The sequence below is a fragment of the Leptodactylus fuscus genome, chromosome 4 (assembly GCF_031893055.1).
Source record: "Leptodactylus fuscus isolate aLepFus1 chromosome 4, aLepFus1.hap2, whole genome shotgun sequence".
Classification (NCBI taxonomy): Eukaryota; Metazoa; Chordata; class Amphibia; order Anura; family Leptodactylidae; genus Leptodactylus; species Leptodactylus fuscus.
This window is the reverse complement of record NC_134268.1, coordinates 62,955,252-62,973,202: the sequence shown is the minus strand read 5'-3', so window position 1 is coordinate 62,973,202 and position 17,951 is coordinate 62,955,252. Positions and strand designations below refer to the sequence as shown.

The following is a 17,951-nucleotide window of genomic DNA, read 5'->3' as shown; positions in this document are numbered from 1 at the left end:
TTTATAACGCCTGAGATATAATGTTTTGACGTGATTCCCCCCTACCTCTGTTTTTCCTGCATTACCCAAATGGTCGTACACCGTGCACCGTGAGGAGCATGGTACAGCTCTCAATAAAGAAACAAGGAGGAGATTAAAGAAGTGCAGGATTTCACAGGAAGGGGCAAAAATTTGTTATTAAAGTATATTACAAAATATATTATTGACCTACCGTATTTTTCGGACTATAAGACGCACTTTTTTCCCCCAACATTTTGGGGCAAAATAAGGGTGCGTCGTATAGTCCGAATGTGGAGGAGCGGAATTGCAGCATTGCCACACTGCTGCCACTGCTGGCTTCCTGCAGGACAGGAGTGTAGCGATGCCGCAGGCCCTGGCACCTGTGTTGGCGTGTAAAACTCTCCCCAGAATCCGTCGTTCTATTAGAGCAGCTGCCATAGCAACCAGGTTTCCGCTATACACGGAGGCCCGCAGCTAATGCCCGCAATTAGAATGCATTCTAATTGCGGGCATAAAAACTTAACCCCCCCCTCCCCCAAAGTGTAAAATACCCCCCCGGGGCCAGTCCCCACCAGCCCCATACCTGTAAAGTTGCAGGCCGGCTCCTGCGTGGCGATATCGTAGGAGCCGACCAGTTCTGGTGACAGCCGGGAGCCTAGTGAAGGCTCCCAGGCCTGTCAATGCTATATTACTATTGCGGCTGGTCCATGACCATCCGCAATAGTAATGTATAGAATCTCCCATAAACGGCAATACATGTATATTGCCGTCTATGGGACTTGCTATCAAATGATTGCAGGTTCAAGTCCCCTAAAGGGGCTAATAAATAGCAAAAAAAAATAAAGTTCTAAATCACCTCCCTTCCCTAGAATACATATAAAAGTAGAAAATTACTGTGAAACACAAACACATTAGCTATCCCTGTGTCCGAAAATGCCCAGTCTACTAATATTTTTCCTGTACAGTGAACGTCAAAATCAAAAGTGCTAAACCTGACGGGGTTTTTTTTCACCGTTTTGCCTCTGATTTAAATAAAAGGTGATCTAAGCGATAAACATTCCCCAAAATGGTATAACTAAAAAGTACATCTGACCCCGCAAAAAAATGTTCTATGCATCCCCGTACAGCTGCAGGGTCACCTGTCAATGTGGCCTTGCAGCTGTTGCAAAACTGCAACTCCTATATATTAAATATTGTACCATTTTGTGCTTCAAAATTTTTTCCCCCTATTTTCGTCGTCTAAAACCTAGGTGCGTCTTATAGTCCAAAAAAAATTACTTGCAGAAAATGACAAGTTGTTCGAAAGCATTGCCATACTTCTGTGGATATTTTGTTTTAGCACAACTTCAGTTTGTTATAGAATGGAAAGATTCTGTTATTATCCAGAACTTATTGCAAAATTATACTTGACCCAAATCTAATATTTTGGCATTGGTGGAATTGGGACGGTTGGTACCAGATAAATAACATTTTGGGAGATTATCATTGGACTGGTTGGATAGCTAATAAGCAGATATTGGAAATAGCTGGAGTATTTTCTTTGAATCCATTTTGGGAAAATTAGAATGTGAAGGAATTTTTGAAGATATCAAACGGTGATTAAATATGTATAACATTTACAGAAGGGAAAATGATGACATTGGAAGAATTAAAGAGCAAGACGGGGTTTATGGACCTTCAATTTATATGTATTATTATTAACTTTATCACATTAAAAAAAAAAAATTAAAAATTAAGGGTTATTGGTAAGTCAAACACATGATAATTTATTTAATTAACGTGACCACAGTGAAAATTACTTTGTCACAAATTTATAAAATTGTTATTCACAGGGGATTAAAATTGTAATCGAAAAATTATTATTTATGGCCAGATGGTTAAAAATGAATATATTGTACCCCACCAGCATCAACCAGATGAAAGCATGTAAGAGGATTATGTGAAAAAAATCCGTGGGGGGGGGGGAGGCTTGTTGTTTATTGAGGAAGGGGTGTGGATGAATATAGGGAAAACCAAATGCCCCTCTCTCCATTTATGAGACCTCTTTCCTCTCGCCATGCACCCCTCCTTGCTTTCTATGCTATTCACTCACTGAATAAACTGCTGAATCTGTCTTGAAAGTCAAGATGAATTTTCAGCAGAGTTGAATCATCAGGTTACCAGTTGCCTGTAGATGTTGGACAATTAGATGGAACCTGCCTAGAGGAAACTGGTAAAAATGCAGGATACAAGTCATATCATACTATAATGATAGTGTTATTATTTACGTACACGCTAGTGCTGGGCAATATATATAAAGATTTGTTTTCTTACATTCGAGAATATTAAATCCTATTAATATTATAAATGTGAAAGTTTGTGAGTTTGGATGTTTGTGTGTTTGGATGTTTGTTCCTCAATCACGCAAAACCCGCTCGACCGATTTGGCTGAAAGTTTCCACAAACATAGTTAATACACCCGATTGCGCAATAGGCTACTTTTCGTCACAATAGCGCACATACGTTTGTGCCAGGACCCCCACAAAACCCAAATTCACACCACCATCTCTGCAATCTCACACACTTTGGACCATAGCAAGCCACAAAATTCATATTGCCCTCTACAGCCTCGCCCCTAACCCCACACAATCACATATACATATACTTTACCACTTTGCCCCTCACCTTAACGATACTCCAGGAGGCTCTCTTTAACGCTCTGGAGCAGCCATGTTTGCCGACCCCCACCGCTCTGACAATCTGCGACACCGCCCACCCATGTCAATACCCCTAGGAGGTCTAATAAATGCAAAAAAAAAAGTTTAAAAAAAAGTAAAAAAAATATAAAAACAAATAAAAAGGATTAAAAATTCAAATCACCCCTCTTTCTCTAGAACACATATAAAAGTAGTTAAAAACTGTGAAACACATACATAATAGGTATCCCTGCGTCCGAAATCGCCCGCTCTACAAAGCTATACAAATATTTTTCCTGTTTGGTAAACGCCGTAGCGGGAAAAATGGTCAAAAGTGCCAAACCGCCGTTTTTTCACTGTTTTGATTCTGATAAAAATTTGAATAAAAAGTGATCAAAGCAATAACATTTCCCGAAAATGGTAGAACTACAAGGTACACCCGGTCCCGCAAAAAAAGATGCCCTATACATCCCCGTACGTGCACGTATAAAAAAGTTACGGCTGTCGGAATATGGCGACTTTTCAAAAAAAATTTTTTTTAACACAGTTTGCCTTTTTTTAAGGGGTCACAATGTAAATAAAACCATAGAAATTTGGTATCCCCAGCATCGTAATGAAACACAGAATACAGGGGACATGTCATTTTGGTTGCACAGTGAACGCCGTAAAACCGAAGCCCGTAAGAAAGTTGCAGAACTGCATTTTTTCTTCAGATCCACCCCATTCTGAATTTTTCCCCTGCTTCCCAGTATATTATATAGAATAAATAATGGCGGCATCAGGAAGAAAAATTCGTCCCAGCAAAAATTAAGACCTCATATGACTCTGGGAGCAGAGAAACTTATACACACTACGAAAACCTTACCCACGCCTGTATATACCCACTTCTACAATCACCGCAGACGAAGTCGCGGGTACCAGCTAGTGATGCAATATTTTAATGGAACTTTTCTATACATTAGTTTAGTGCGGTTGGTTTGGGTATGTTATTGGTGGCTTTTTGATGTGTTTTTTGTGTTTGTTTTTTTTTTTGCCAGTTCACAGTTTTCACGAAGTAGTCAGAGCATGAAATACTGTATATTGCAGAATGTCCGCTGGATAAACAATAACCTGGTGGTCACTGGTTACTTATTAACCTGCTTCTCAGTGTACCCATGGTAGAATGTTATAAATGGAAATTACCTTCTGTACAAAATGTTTTTACTCTAAAATTTTGAGGTTTATACATTTTAAGTGAGAAAACTTCAGTTATTGCAGTTGACAATGCCATGAATTTAATATATATAATATAGACTTCAGCCTCTTTTCACGTTGTATATTTCTTTACACATTTCTAGGGTTGTTTTGTTTGCAGAACCTTTCATGTTCTCACACATTAGCGGAGTTACATAGCACTATAAAGCTGACAGAACGCTGAATTCTGCGCACTGTCAGCTTTATGGCCGTATATGACTCTGCTAACGTCAGACAACATGAAAGCTCCTTTTTAGTACAGACCCATTTAGAACAAAACTGTGTGAAATGCTGTGCACCGCTCTATGGTTTGCCTTACTTTGTATGTGGCCGCAGTGGTGTGACTTTGTGCTGCTATATGTTCTTCAATAGAATAAGCTGCGGACATATTTACTTATGGAGTTTTCCCACTGATAACACCTATTTCCTAACACATGATAGGGAATACGTCCCTGATCTGATTACGAATAGAGGACCCCAAGTGCCCCATGTGAATTGACCAGTGGTGCGCATGTCTGACTACCACTCCAGTCACTTAAATAAAATTTAGGAATATTGATCTCCAGGGTTTATTTGCCTATGTTTGGTTTCACGGGGGTTTTTATTTCAGGCAGTCCTAGGGCGGGTTCACACCTGTGCCAGGTCTCTGCTTTGCAGGTTTCAGTCTTCTGCCCGAGAAACTGGACAGGAGATGGAAACAGGTAGTCAGTTTTCAAACCCATTCATTTGAATGGGTTTGAAAAGTGAGTGTCTTCTGCTCTCCGCGGCGAAACCGACTTTGTATCCGGTTTGAAAAAAAAAAAAGGTTTTGCCACGGAGACCAGAAGACGCTCACGGGCGGACACTGACTGCCGGGTTTCCGTCTCCTGTCCAGTTTCTTGGGCAGAAGACGTAAACCCTCAAAGCGGAGAGCGGGGGCAGATGTGAACTCACTCATATATGTTTGTTTTTTTCTTTTTCTGTTAGAGTGGACCTTTCACCACCTCCACAAAGTCCAGCCCTTTGCATCGTTTATTAGATGCTGTTACACTGATTCCAGCTTAGTTGGGAGTTTTGTCTTTAGCCCTCACCATTTCTGTGCAATTAGTGCAGTTAGTTTTGGTGCCTGATATGCTATTTATGCTCTGTACTGTCAGGTGGGCAATGTCAGGCGGCCGCTCACCTGACAGTATTGAACCTAAATAGCATATCTGGCACCACAAATAGCAATATTAATTGCTCAGTATTGGTGGGGAAGGTGGGGGTAGAGAAAATACTACTATAGCCATGCTACATAAAAGTATATAGCAAACGCATTAAAAAAAACACACATTTTTTTTACACCTCCCATTGAGTTCAGTGGATTTTTCAAGGTGGGATCCACCTGAAGATGTGTTTTTATTTTTTTTAAAATATACCGCTAGCTGAAAAAATCATGTAGAGGAAGAAAACTGCTACGGACTCCCATTGAAATGAGTGGGAGCCGTTTCTTCAGGTAGATTCCACCTCAAAATCAGCCTGCAAAAAACTCCACGTGGATATACCCTAAGATGCATTGCTAACTGTTTTTGTTTGTGTACTTTTTTTCACATCATTATTTAAAGAACCTGAAACATGACAAAAGAAATGCGCAAAAAAAGCGCATAAATAAATGTAATGAGAAATGAATGAAATTCACAACCTGTTTACATGCAAAACAAACTGAAAACCAGTGTAAAAGCCATATATAGTGGTAGTGATAGGACCGGATCCCATTTATAATTGTAGCTAAGCACCATTGTTAGTAAGAAATACAGACATGGTAAAAGATATAATAATAAAAGACACCAAACAGTAGATGCGATGGTGATGTACGATTTACTTTAAAATAATGGGGACATTTCACAAAGCAGTGATAAATGTGACCTGGATATGCCATTGAGGACATTGCTAAGGAATGGCTGGAGCTGCGTGTTTCGGGTATTTCTTTGGAAGGCTCAGTTGTATGTCTTTAGGACACTGTCACTGGGGATAAGTATTTCTAGTGAAGCGATAGCCGCGGTATAGGCTTGTATGTCTTGGATTGTTAATTCCAGAGTATGCTGTTGATTCCATTCCACAATGCTGTCTACCTACTGCCAGCATCTGCCCTATAGAATAACAAATGAATTATGACCCTTAGATGATGATTCCTTTTAAGCATCTGTATATGCATCAATGATTTATATTCAACCAGCATTATACAAATGTGATCATTCTATGGAGCATGATCTGAAAATAATAAACTAAGAAATATTAGTTACATCTTAATATACCATCCTTTGTGCCCATTGCACTTGGTCTGTATGTGGTGCAGAGAGGCGCTAGTTTCTACTGGTTGTGTACGGTATTGCAGAATAGCATGCGCATTGCGGTGAATCACGACTTTTTCGCATAATAATAGTTGAAACATGTTAACAATGTGGAAAACAATCTCTTCGATAAGGCAGTGTGTATTGGGTGCCGGGATCAGACGGCTCGTTCACAGGTTTTTAAGCCTGAGAGGTTCTTTGATGGTATACATAATCTTTAAACCATATAGGTCATTTTGAAGTAAGCAAATCATACCCATGGTTATGTGCTGGAGGGTAGATCAGGCACTAAAGCCGCTGCTTTACAGACATTACAGACAAGTACTGTTATCAAGCTTGAAGATATTTTCATTATCTGGGATGTATAAAACCGTAAAAAGACACAGCAGTAAGGATTTCATGTTTTAATGCCGCCTTCAGTACTCTGCGGCACACAGAGATGGCTGAAGCACTTCTGATACTTGGACAAATTAGAAGTTAGAAGCGCCTACGGCATGTCTGTACCCCAAGATACAGTCTTCATTCTCTTCAAAGTGGATGCCATTTGATGCTTGTCTTGTAAGTGTGTTGGAAGCAGATGTACCGTCCTTCTGATATCACACAGACAAGTGGAGCAGCTTTTTAAATATTGCCATAAGGATGGGTTTTAGCACTGAGGACCTTTCACTACCTTCACGAACTCCAACTCTTAGCCTCAGTCAATAGCAGCTGTCCCACTGGTTTTGGTGCAGTTGGATTCTTTTTTTCTTGAGCACCCGCCATTCCCAAGAAATCATTGCAGTTGGTTTCAGCACATTTATACGCTATGCTGTCAAGTGGGCGGGTCCCTGTCTTTCTGCTCCAGCCCAGGAACGCCCACCTGACAGTAAAGAGCATGCATTTTGCTGAAGCTAACCACAGTAATCCTGCTGGAACAGTGGCGACTTGAGAAGAAAAAAAAATCAAGTTGCATTGGAATCAGTAGAGCGGTTGAAAGGTGTTAAATCTGTAAAGAACTGTATGTGACTTTTTTTCCTCGAAAGTGAATTCTACATATTAATATGTGTAGGATCCTGAGATAGCCTGTTGGGGGTAAGAGGTATCTGATAATCCCATCCCTACTGAAGACAAGCCAGGCCAGTAGTATATGGCCTCAGTTTACCCCTCTGTGTACCCATGTCTGTATGTGGGTGAATCTGGGGATATAGTTGTCTCCTAAACAAGCATTTGGGCAGCAAATATTATGTATGGCCAGCATAAATTTATCATGTCTAAAACATGAATAAGCGATGTGACAGGTGTGACTGCTTTAGTATGCTTCATGTTTGTGCAAAAAAAATTATTTTACACCAAAGGGATACAAAACACTGAAAATGATCAAAAAATAATATCTTAGCACCACTGTACTTTATTTTATACAATACCTTGTACCCATTTAATCCATATGATAGAGTAAATACCTGATTAATGGGGGGGGAGGGGGGGGGTCTGACACCTGAGATGCCCACCGATCCTGATTTTGGAGTTCTTTTTACTCCCTGCCGTGCTGTCAATCAGACCGCAGTCAGGCTGGATGTAGGTGTGACTAGTAGTAGACGGCGGGAGTGCTGCAGATGGGCAAAGTACAGCACTCAGCTATCTTTGGCGCTTCCATTGAGGTGAATGGGAGCATCATCCACCATTAGTCATACCACATTCAGCTGGCTGAATTTTGAAGCCGTTTTGCTTAGAAGTCTTGAGTTCTACCATTCCTCTTTTATTTTTCCAAGGAATGTTTGAATAAATTGACAACTGGGTGTTGCCATTTGAAGGTGTGTCCCAACTATTCAGACTTATAAGTGCTTATAATATGCCGCACAGTTGTTACTTCATGGGGAAGTGTTGACAAATTGTCTGGACAGAGGCCTCCTTTATGACGTTCCTGGTAATGGCATATTTTCCTACTCCTCATGTTCCTTCTTATTTAGTATTTAGATATTGATGAACTATCCTTAGGACAGGTCATGAGTACGTGGGACACTTGTCACCACCACTAAACAGCAATACCGCCTGTTATAGAATAGGGCATTAATGTCTGACTCCCAAAAACCCCTTTATAATCGTTGTGATTAGACTTATTTTGTGAAATATAACAATGTTTATAGTTTTGTATCAGAAAAAAAAAAAAATCCTTTTTCCTTAACAGGCTTTAGAAAAACATCCCAATTCACCGATGACTGCAAAACAAATCTTGGAAGTCATCCAGAAAGAAGGGTTAAAAGAAACCAGGTGAGCGCTGCATCTTTATTTTATTTTACAGTGAGCAGAATGTCAGTATAAAAAGTTGGGTGACTGCCATAAACATGAGCACGATGCGCTGTTGTAAACGGTGCGCAGCACATCAGAAAAATGTTTGTACAAGTGCACATGTTGCTTGTTCTTGTCAGCTCATGTTACACGCTTGCAGGAAATTAGCATATTGTGTTATTAATGGTAGCTGGACAACGAGCATGACTAAACAATAACACATGAAGAATTCAAGCTACAAGGAACACTGCTGCACCTCTAGAGGTTCATTGTGAGGAGTTGGGAAGCTCCAACTTCTAGGGTATACTTTTATGTTCCTTTTATGTATTTAAGATTTTTAATTTTTTAGGTACAGACATACCTTTTTGGCATTAACATGTATATGTTAAATAAGTGAGCTCCAGAGTCTCTACAGCTGTGATAAATCTTCATGCCATGACCACCACAATAACTATAGATCATCCATTAATTTTATTGGAAGCAATCAGATCAGAATAAATTAATGTGCTTTCCCAAATCGCTGTCTCAGCAGTTTGTCTACTGTCTCTTCTTCTCACTTCCTGTGTTCGTGCACAAGCTGGTGGGTGGGCTTTGACTGATCACCAGGACACTATAAAGTACCTCAGTAGACATAGACATTGCCTTTATTATGAGAGATTATTTATTATGGTTACTAGAAATGTAATGTAAATGCAGATCATATCATATGCACAATAAATGTGTATTACATTACACAGGGTTGTAGAGAAAAAACAGTTTGCATGCTTCAGAGAAGACAATGGGCAGTGTGATCCTTGTGTTTACATAGAGATGACTGAGTTTGACTGAACCTTTATCAGCAAACTTAATTTAGCTGAACTGATTGTCCTGACCCCCCACCCCCACTCAGTGACTCATTCTCGTTCTCACAGGAGAGGACAGGCACCAAGGAAGCTATGTGTAAACAATGGAAGAATGGAAGGAATAATATAACATAGCAGACAAACAAAGCAGCATTGCTATGGCAATATATCTAGTAAAGCTCTTTAATTTACATAGGCTAGCAGTATAGATAGGATCCTTGCAATATGAATACTTTTTTGAGGTAGTTTTCCTAGCTCAGGGTTTCTCCTGCTCGTGTCTCCTCTCCACTTCTGGTTTTTAGCTCAGGCCATGATTGCAACTTTCAAAGGACTGAAATAGGGACAGAATGTGTGGCAAATTTGGTTCCACCCACTTCCAATATGACTCCGTCCATTCCCATCAATTTTTCTTTATGCCCCTGCAGTCACTCTGACATGGTATGCCCCCCCCCCATATCATAATATCCGCTTCCAGTTTGTTCTCACAGGATTAACTCCCTCTCCTGTTGTGCCCACAGATTAATGTCCCCCTCCAGCTGTTTGCACAATAGCCAGGACCTGGCAGTGATGTACCAGGCACTACTTCTATGTCTGTTACATTGCCACACTATTACAGTGCTGACTAAACCTCTTACTCTACCTAAACCCCTTTTCTGTACTTCTATGCCTGTCCATCAGAGCTACCCCTGTTTTTATTGATATGCAGCAGCTTTTTACTTGCAATCTTAAAATTCAACACTTCTTCTGACGTCCTCAGAAACTTCCTTTCATTCTGCTATTACGTGCTTCAACAAAAAGGTGTTTTGTTTTTTAATAAATATATAAATGACCAAGTGCAATAATTTTTTATTTTATTTTGGCTGTAGTTCTTTAACTCCATTTAGCACTCGTGCGAAAATCTTATGTAGTTTTATGTGAAATTTATGCAGAAATTTAGGAAATTCTGAAGGCTCTACAAACTTTTAAGTATGACTTTACATGGCATTTTGCAGGCATTACCTGTTGCTTATAACACACACATAGTTTTCATGGCAAGAAGGGGTTAAAATGGCAATAAATATGTCATTATGTAGTAATTTTATGACCCCACAGATTCCTCTGGTTTGCCTTTTAGAAATGTAGAAATAATGTATGTTTTTCTGACAAACTGTCTTGCATTGTCCCACAGGCCTTCCCTCAACACATTTCTTCAAAGATGTGATTAAATAGTTTACAAATACGAGAATCGGAAGCGGTAGACCGCTGGGGATAATGTAAATGTCAGTAAAATTAGTAGTGTATTGATAATGATGGATAATCTGCTTTAAACTCCTGCTGTGCAGGGACTTCCTTTCTGTAGCTATAAATTTTCGTATAAACCATGAAATACTATGACTTGTGGTTGTGAGAATATGCCACAACCTGCACCATTTTAATTAGCTACTTTTATAGTCAGAAAATATAAAAATCTGAATCCTATTGTCAGTAATACATAGTCAGAACTCCTCAGCTGAAGGTACGTTACTTCATTTATATAGTGTAGTCAGAATACTAGAAAACTCTAGCGCCAATGTTATTCCTGGATGTGAATGTGTGCTGAGCACTCCAAAATTAATACAGACGATAGAAAGTCAATTATTGATGCCCAGAGGGCTAACAAAACAGATCTCAGTCTAACAGAGACAACTCAAATAGTATCTGTATTATTCCAGATATTCTTGGCACCAATGCGGGGCTGTGTAAGACAAACCCTGTCTGTCCATCAATAGATGTTTAATCGCAATTTGCTAATAGTCGCAGACACAGATAATCCCATAATGCAGTGCACATAAGGACTGTACTCTGAAGGCCAAGTTCACAACACATTTGGTGTATGTGAAGTGGACCCCATGAACGGAAACCCAATCGCAAGTGAAGCATCAATGCAAAAAATTGCTGAAAAAAAATAGATACACAGTTAATGAAAAATGCATTAAAAATACCCATTTAAAACACACCAAAGGGACAGTGTAGAGCAAAGGATGATAAAGCCCAAGGTTCAGCAACCCCCTACACTGGTGGCCAAGGATTACATACCTGGCTCTTTCTGCCATTTTAAATACATGGCAGTGCTGCTTCAGTTTTTTTCTGCTTCTGCAACGTGTAATATGTCCGGGGAACTTGCCTCCATTCATTTCATTAAGGCTGGAAAAATTAGTTTGGATTTTTTTTAGCAAAAAGACTTGACTGTGTGTGGCATTTACTGTCCCGCACAGGCAGGCTTACTGCAGACTACTGTTGAGAGGTTGTCCAGGTTAAACAAAGTTTCCTAATTAGGCCAGGGAAGGGGAAAAAAAATACATCTCTACAATCGCTGATATCTCGCTTTCCCTCCACTGAGGCCACTGATTGACCTCACTGGTCATGTGACTGCTGAGGCCAATCAGTAGCCTCAGGGATGGAACTGAGGACATCACAGGTATTGACACTCTTGTTCCCTTCTTGAGGCCGCTTATTGGCCTCAGCTGTTACGTGCAGCGGGTACCTCAACTGCAAGACAACATTATAGCGGCAGGGAGGCACAGTGACAGGCGAGTTTGGTTTTCTTTTCTTTTTTTTTCCACCTCCCCCAGCCTAAATAATAGGTAAAATTTTAGGCTAAACAACCCCTTTGTTTCATGAGTTATCGGGTGTTTAGTGCATCCACATTAAATTTGTGTTTGACAGATCGGTGCACAGTCACATCATTATGTGTTTCAGCAAATTCCAGCACATACTAGCTTCAATGCTACAGGGTGAGTGCCATCTTGGCGGTCACCACATTTCTTTACATATTCCAATAAGTTTTCATTTTATAACTACTTGAAATGTAGGTTTCCAGTCACCCCAGTAATTTAGTTGTTTGACAATGGATTATTTTGATTGTTCATGACTATCCTTGGCTACCCATGCCAAATATTAGCAGCATAGCAACTGCGGACTCAGAGACAAGGTTTCTGTCCAACATGCTACCAGGCACTTGCCCTTAGGCTGTGTACGGAACCCAGCTTTTTTTGTTGCAGATTTTGTTGCGTTTTTTTGAGAAAAAGCCAAGAATGGCTAAAAAAAGGAGTGGGGAATTTATAGGAAGTTCTTATAGGTCTCCCCTTTGCTTAATCCACTTCTGGCTTTGGCTCAAATAACCGCAATAAAATCTGCAACAAAAAAAAAGCTGCGTTTGTGCTCCGTGGGGCTTTAGCCTCAAAGTAGAATGGCTGTCAAGTCAGATGTCCATATTACTATATCATGGAGAAATATTCCCACAGTACTTTGTGCTACATTACACTACTCATGGAATGGATGCTTTCATGGTCACACCAAGCTTAGGTTGGGTTTACACTCACCAGTTTTATTATCATCTGACCATGAATGTGGAATTATAACTAATATCTGATCTGACTAGGTTATAAAAATTAGATTCCATTGGAAAAAAAAAATCTCAATTTCAATTTCCATTTCCGCCTTGCATTTCTACAAGATAGAACATTCTCATTTTATACATTTTCTACAAGAAATAGATGAAAAGGAAGGCTTTGTATGTGATGGCGGTGTTTTATTAAAACCGTTACCTGGCCAGATAACAATCTGCAATGGAGGCCATATGTTGTCAATGTAATGTGATCACTGGGAGCACTGGAGTGGTGGGGTATATGACAAGTATGGCTTACTCTGTTATTTTAGAACATTGCTTGCCCTTACCCAAAACTTGTCCTACCATGGGCAATCCCTATAACTGTGCTGAAAAACTCTGCTTATACTCGAGTCTATATGGTACAGTATGTCACAAATTTGATTAAAGAACTAACTTTTTTTTTCTCTCCTCTCTCCCTGTTTTTTTTTTTTTTTTTTTTTTTTTATAAATGTGCCTGTTGGATCATCTGTGCAAACACCTTTGCAGAAAGTAAGTGCTATACAATGTATTTCGTTAATCTGTATATGTGTTTGTGTTATAGCAGACACACATAGATGCGCAATTTACAGTAAATCCAGTACAGCGTATCTAGGAAGATCCTGATGTTTGGGGGCTGGGGTGGAGGGTTGTCAGCGGTTAGCAAGTTAACAGACACCTTGGCTTCCTGCCTTTTTCTTATGTTCAGCCCTGCATATATCTGAGAAATAAAACAATATTTCACATTAAATCTTTTCCAGATTCAGTGTCTTTTCTTTATTTAATCAATCTTGCACTTTTAGTAATTGGGTAGAAAGTTATAGAGAAGTGTTTTGTTATATTAAATATTAATGTCATAAATTGTATTTTATATTGCCCAAATGTCTCTGTCCTTCATAGAAAAAATGCATTAATAAACAGTTTGCCCTTATGTGGATCTCCGTGATCTACAGATTTTACTGAACATCTGTTAGCCTCACCAGTCTGTAGACAATGCATTACCTAGGTCGTTGTGATAGCACGTGACTGCAGAGATTAATGATAGCCATAGACCGAAACAACATACCAGTAAAGACTGACTTTCCCTGATGAAGCCATCTCTGCTGGCAACACATGTGGTCATCGTATTTGCTGCATATGGTTTTGATTTCATTTGATTGATCCCTGGGCTAATTTTTTAAAAAAATATACTGTATTCTATGATACTGTTATTGAATACTATAATGTATATGGTATGTATTTGTGTGTTGTGATTAGGCATGAGGTCCAAGATAGTGTTAGCTCAAATGTTTTATATACTATAGTGCTTTGATTTCTAAATAAAAATTTTATGTTTCATGTACTTTTGCCTTGTAATTGGTAGTGTGTGGTCTTTTGTTGGCATTACAACAATGGGAAACAATATTTATATATATTTATATTTTTATTATATATATATGTATATATAATATATGGGTTTCTCCATATCTACGACTATGAAATAAGTAAGTAACTATATATATATATATATATATATATATATATATATATATATATATATGACTATATAATTTACTGGCTGCTCTATGCAAAACCAAATTAATCTGCAAGCAATAACAGTGGTTTTATATTGCTTTCTTTTGGAGTCCAGCTAGTTGTGATATGCAGCCATATGAGACACCATAAATAACACCGTTCACTGAGTGCAGATGATGTTATAGTGTGCCCCACAGTCCCATGTAACATCATAGTTAACGCATGTTGATCTCTGTATTCACATAATGGCATTGCGTGCCCTATAGCCCAGATATGGGTGAGGGTTTCTCAGCTGCCCCCGGTATGAGTTTACAATTGCATTGTGCGCTGGTAGGTTTGGCACATCTGAATTGTCAGTTCAAGCATTGAAGCATAATCCTACTATGTGGTGTAAGTGAGCAATACAGTAGAATATAATATATCCTACAACTGCTCGTACTATTTCTAATGCCATCATGGTATTAAGACTTGCTAATGTGTATGGGGTTTGTAAGAGAGGAGAATTACTGAGAACGAGGTTGTATAAAAATGATTAATTTTACATAAACGCAGCTGTAATTAAAGGAACGCTTCACCCAAAAGGTTTCCTATGTGCTCTATTATGGTGTTCCATGTGTTGCCTACTCATTTCCTTGTTACTATAATCTTCATCAGGCTAGGGTAGTTTCCTAGTAACTGTGTGAATTAGGCTCAGGTGATACGCTTTTCTACTTTAATGTATGGAAATCTATATGAATATACCACACAAGTTTTCCACAGGGTGAGCATAAAGTCCTATCACAGGTACTGTTGATATGTGGATAGGCTTCTGTCACACAGTTATACCGGAGCAGATCTCAGTGCAGCCTCCTGAGTACACTTATAGCTTGGTAGATTATTTAGGGGAAAATAGAGATGAGGCATAGAAGAAATATAAAAATCAGGAAAACAGAAAATGAAGAGTGTAATACTAATAATCGTACTAGTATCAGTAAGACACTATAAGTTATAAGGGACTTCTCTACCACTGGTATCACTGTTTTAGTAAAAAAATGTTGTGGTCTTCTGTTTCTTGTTGGATCCCTTGATACGCTCTGTGAATCCTGGGTCATTGAGAGGTTATACGGTTGCTTCTACATGACTATTGAGTATACCGTTAGTACAAACATCTTCTCAATGTGCCAGTGTTTGGAAGCTGTAACAGGAGAAGCAGCAGATAACTATGACAGTCCATGCTGTGAATGGCCAGACACTCCAGTAATACAATGTATAGAGCATACCTAAGTCCTCCTCTGCACTACTGTGCTTGTGTAACTATTGGGTCCTTCCAAATAGAAGAATGGGAAATGCTAGACCAAGATGGTCTACTCTGTAATGCGGCCCTTATCTTTCTTGTTACTGACTTTCTATTTTGGTTCATGCCCATTATGTTGGGGTTTTCCCCATGTTTTCCATTGCCTGCTTTGTGGTCACATTACTTGCATATAAGTCTTGTTCCCCCCTTCCCTATGGTTCCATTATTTTGTGTATCTGTTTCACCCCTTATTGCAAAAAATTTCAGTAAAATCTGATTACACGTACTCTGTAATGTGGGTCTCTGTAGCAAAGCAGTTCTTGTAGGTCATATTAGGATTAGAAGTAGGAACAAGTTTACCTCTGGACACATTTTTTTTTTACACAGTTACTGTACTACAGATAATTTTTATTTTTCTATTTTTTTCTAAAAAACCATAGCCTCTATTCAGATAGCAAAGTGTTGTCCTAGTACATCATCTGTCTTGCAGTCAGATCCCGAAAAACTGTGGATCCTTTGATTTCGGTGGAGCCATGCACACTTCTTCATTTTTATTTTTATAAATTAGAGCATGTCTTATTCTGGTCGATATTTGCTCACTCTGCACAGTGAAGGACAGACTGCCCTGTCTTCTGTGGTTCCCTGAGGCACCATGGAGGGTAAAATATTGGCCATCAAAATAGTTACTTGTGAATGAAAGGGAACATTTTATAATTTTTATTTTTATTTTTTTACAACTAGATACTGATACAAATCATTTTTCTAATGCTTTATTTATAATAGATTTTTTTTTTTTTAATTCTTCATATAACTTAGGCGCAACCATCTTGCTTGAGTTGCTGGTAACCTTATTTAGAAATATGCTTTACAGCAGCCACATGGACATTAGGAACTTTGGAGATGTTCATTGACTTCTGTGGGGCAATGTTCTACACATACTTTTAAAAACAAAAACACGAGTGATCATTGCCCTAGGTAAAGGGCGCTGTATTCGGCTGACAAAAAAAGCAAATGATTGATTTTCTTTTCTGAGGGTGAGGGCACACACAGCGCTTGCAGCATAGCGGCTGCCACTGTATTCATTCATACCGATTCAGTAATGCTAGTTACCTTTGTTACCGGTTGCACACTTTTCCAGGTAAAGATAACTAGCACTAAGTAATGTAGGTGAATACACCGCCAATGTGCCGTACAGCCAATGCAGAAGTGTGCCTCTTCATCCTTATGTGGCGTGTAAACTGGGAATGGAAACAATAGCAGCAGAATGATCATAATTTATGGCCAACTGTTTATCCCCAACAGTTCCCAAGTGTAAAAAAAGATCCTTCAACATTGTTATGGGCAGAAATACCTGTGTTAAAGGAAAATCACTTATCACTATATTAGTGAAGTAGGGGTAGAAAGGAGCGGTATAGGGTTATGTATCCCAGAGAGTAGGTCAGAAGAGGTACCATGTCTCCTTACAGAGACGTCACCTTACACTGTGTAGGGCAGGGGTGCTCAATACGTCGATCGTGATCTACCGGTCGATCGCGAAGGACGTATGGGTCGATTGCGGGATCGGTGTCTGCTTGTTGACAGCACAGGTTGAGAATCATCTCCGGACACTGGCAGGGGAAATAAGAAAGGCTCACTCTAGTGCCACCTTTTGGAAGGTAGGTCCCTACCGCTCAATGCCTCATTTCTATGAAACGTAGAGACTTTGTTTACGAGTAAAGCCAAACCAGAGCATCTCTTCCAAAAGGAAGAGAAATCTATCCAGTTTTGGTGTTGTTTGAGACATCAACATGGGTTCCTAAAGTCTTAAAGGGTATTATGAACTCTTACCCAGCGAAACCAGAACCTTTTTTTTTTTTTTGTTTTTTTTGCACTGATGAGTGGCAATAACCCTGAAAAAGCGGTCTGAGGATAGGTTTCTCTTCCTTTTTCTTTATTCCCAGACAACGGGGGAGAATTATCAAGGAAAATGTTCCAGAATTTTGGCATGGTTTACTCCGACACCCCCCCCCCCCAAAAAAAAAACAAAAAAAAAAAAAAACTGTCTAACAATATTTATCAAGTTTTTTAGATACTTTTACAACTTGTGTGAAAAAAGGGACTTGGCTTAGCAGGAATCGGGCGTAGTTGTGCCATTGTACCTCCAAATTTTAGGAGGTGTGAAGTGTGACCAATTTATTAAACAGCATTATATACGTACTGTTTATTGTCCAACTTTTAGACTGTATTAGTAAAGGTGTCATCTATGTTTCATTAAAAAAAAACAAAAAAAAAAAAAACAGGCATTGATCTGTAGGAAGCTACCTTCCAAAAGGTGGCACTAGAGTGAGACTTCCTTTTTCCATCAAGGAGAATTTATTTGCATATTCCCTTCTATGAATTCCCAAAGCATCACAACAATTCTGATAATGTAATCTGCTCGACACATTAGATATGCCCAAGCAAAGAAAGAGACAG

At 39.2% G+C, this 17,951-nt stretch overlaps 1 protein-coding gene across 1 annotated transcript in view; it reads left to right on the top strand.

Moving 5' to 3' along the window:
* ASXL3 (ASXL transcriptional regulator 3) overlaps nt 1–17,951 on the top strand; it is a 95,978-nt gene that overhangs the window by 22,153 nt on the left and 55,874 nt on the right. Inside the window, exons 2-3 of the mRNA XM_075270499.1 lie at nt 8,382–8,464; nt 10,931–10,933. Of these exons, the coding sequence (XP_075126600.1) occupies nt 8,382–8,464; nt 10,931–10,933 (86 nt within the window). The remainder of the gene's footprint in view (nt 1–8,381; nt 8,465–10,930; nt 10,934–17,951) is intronic.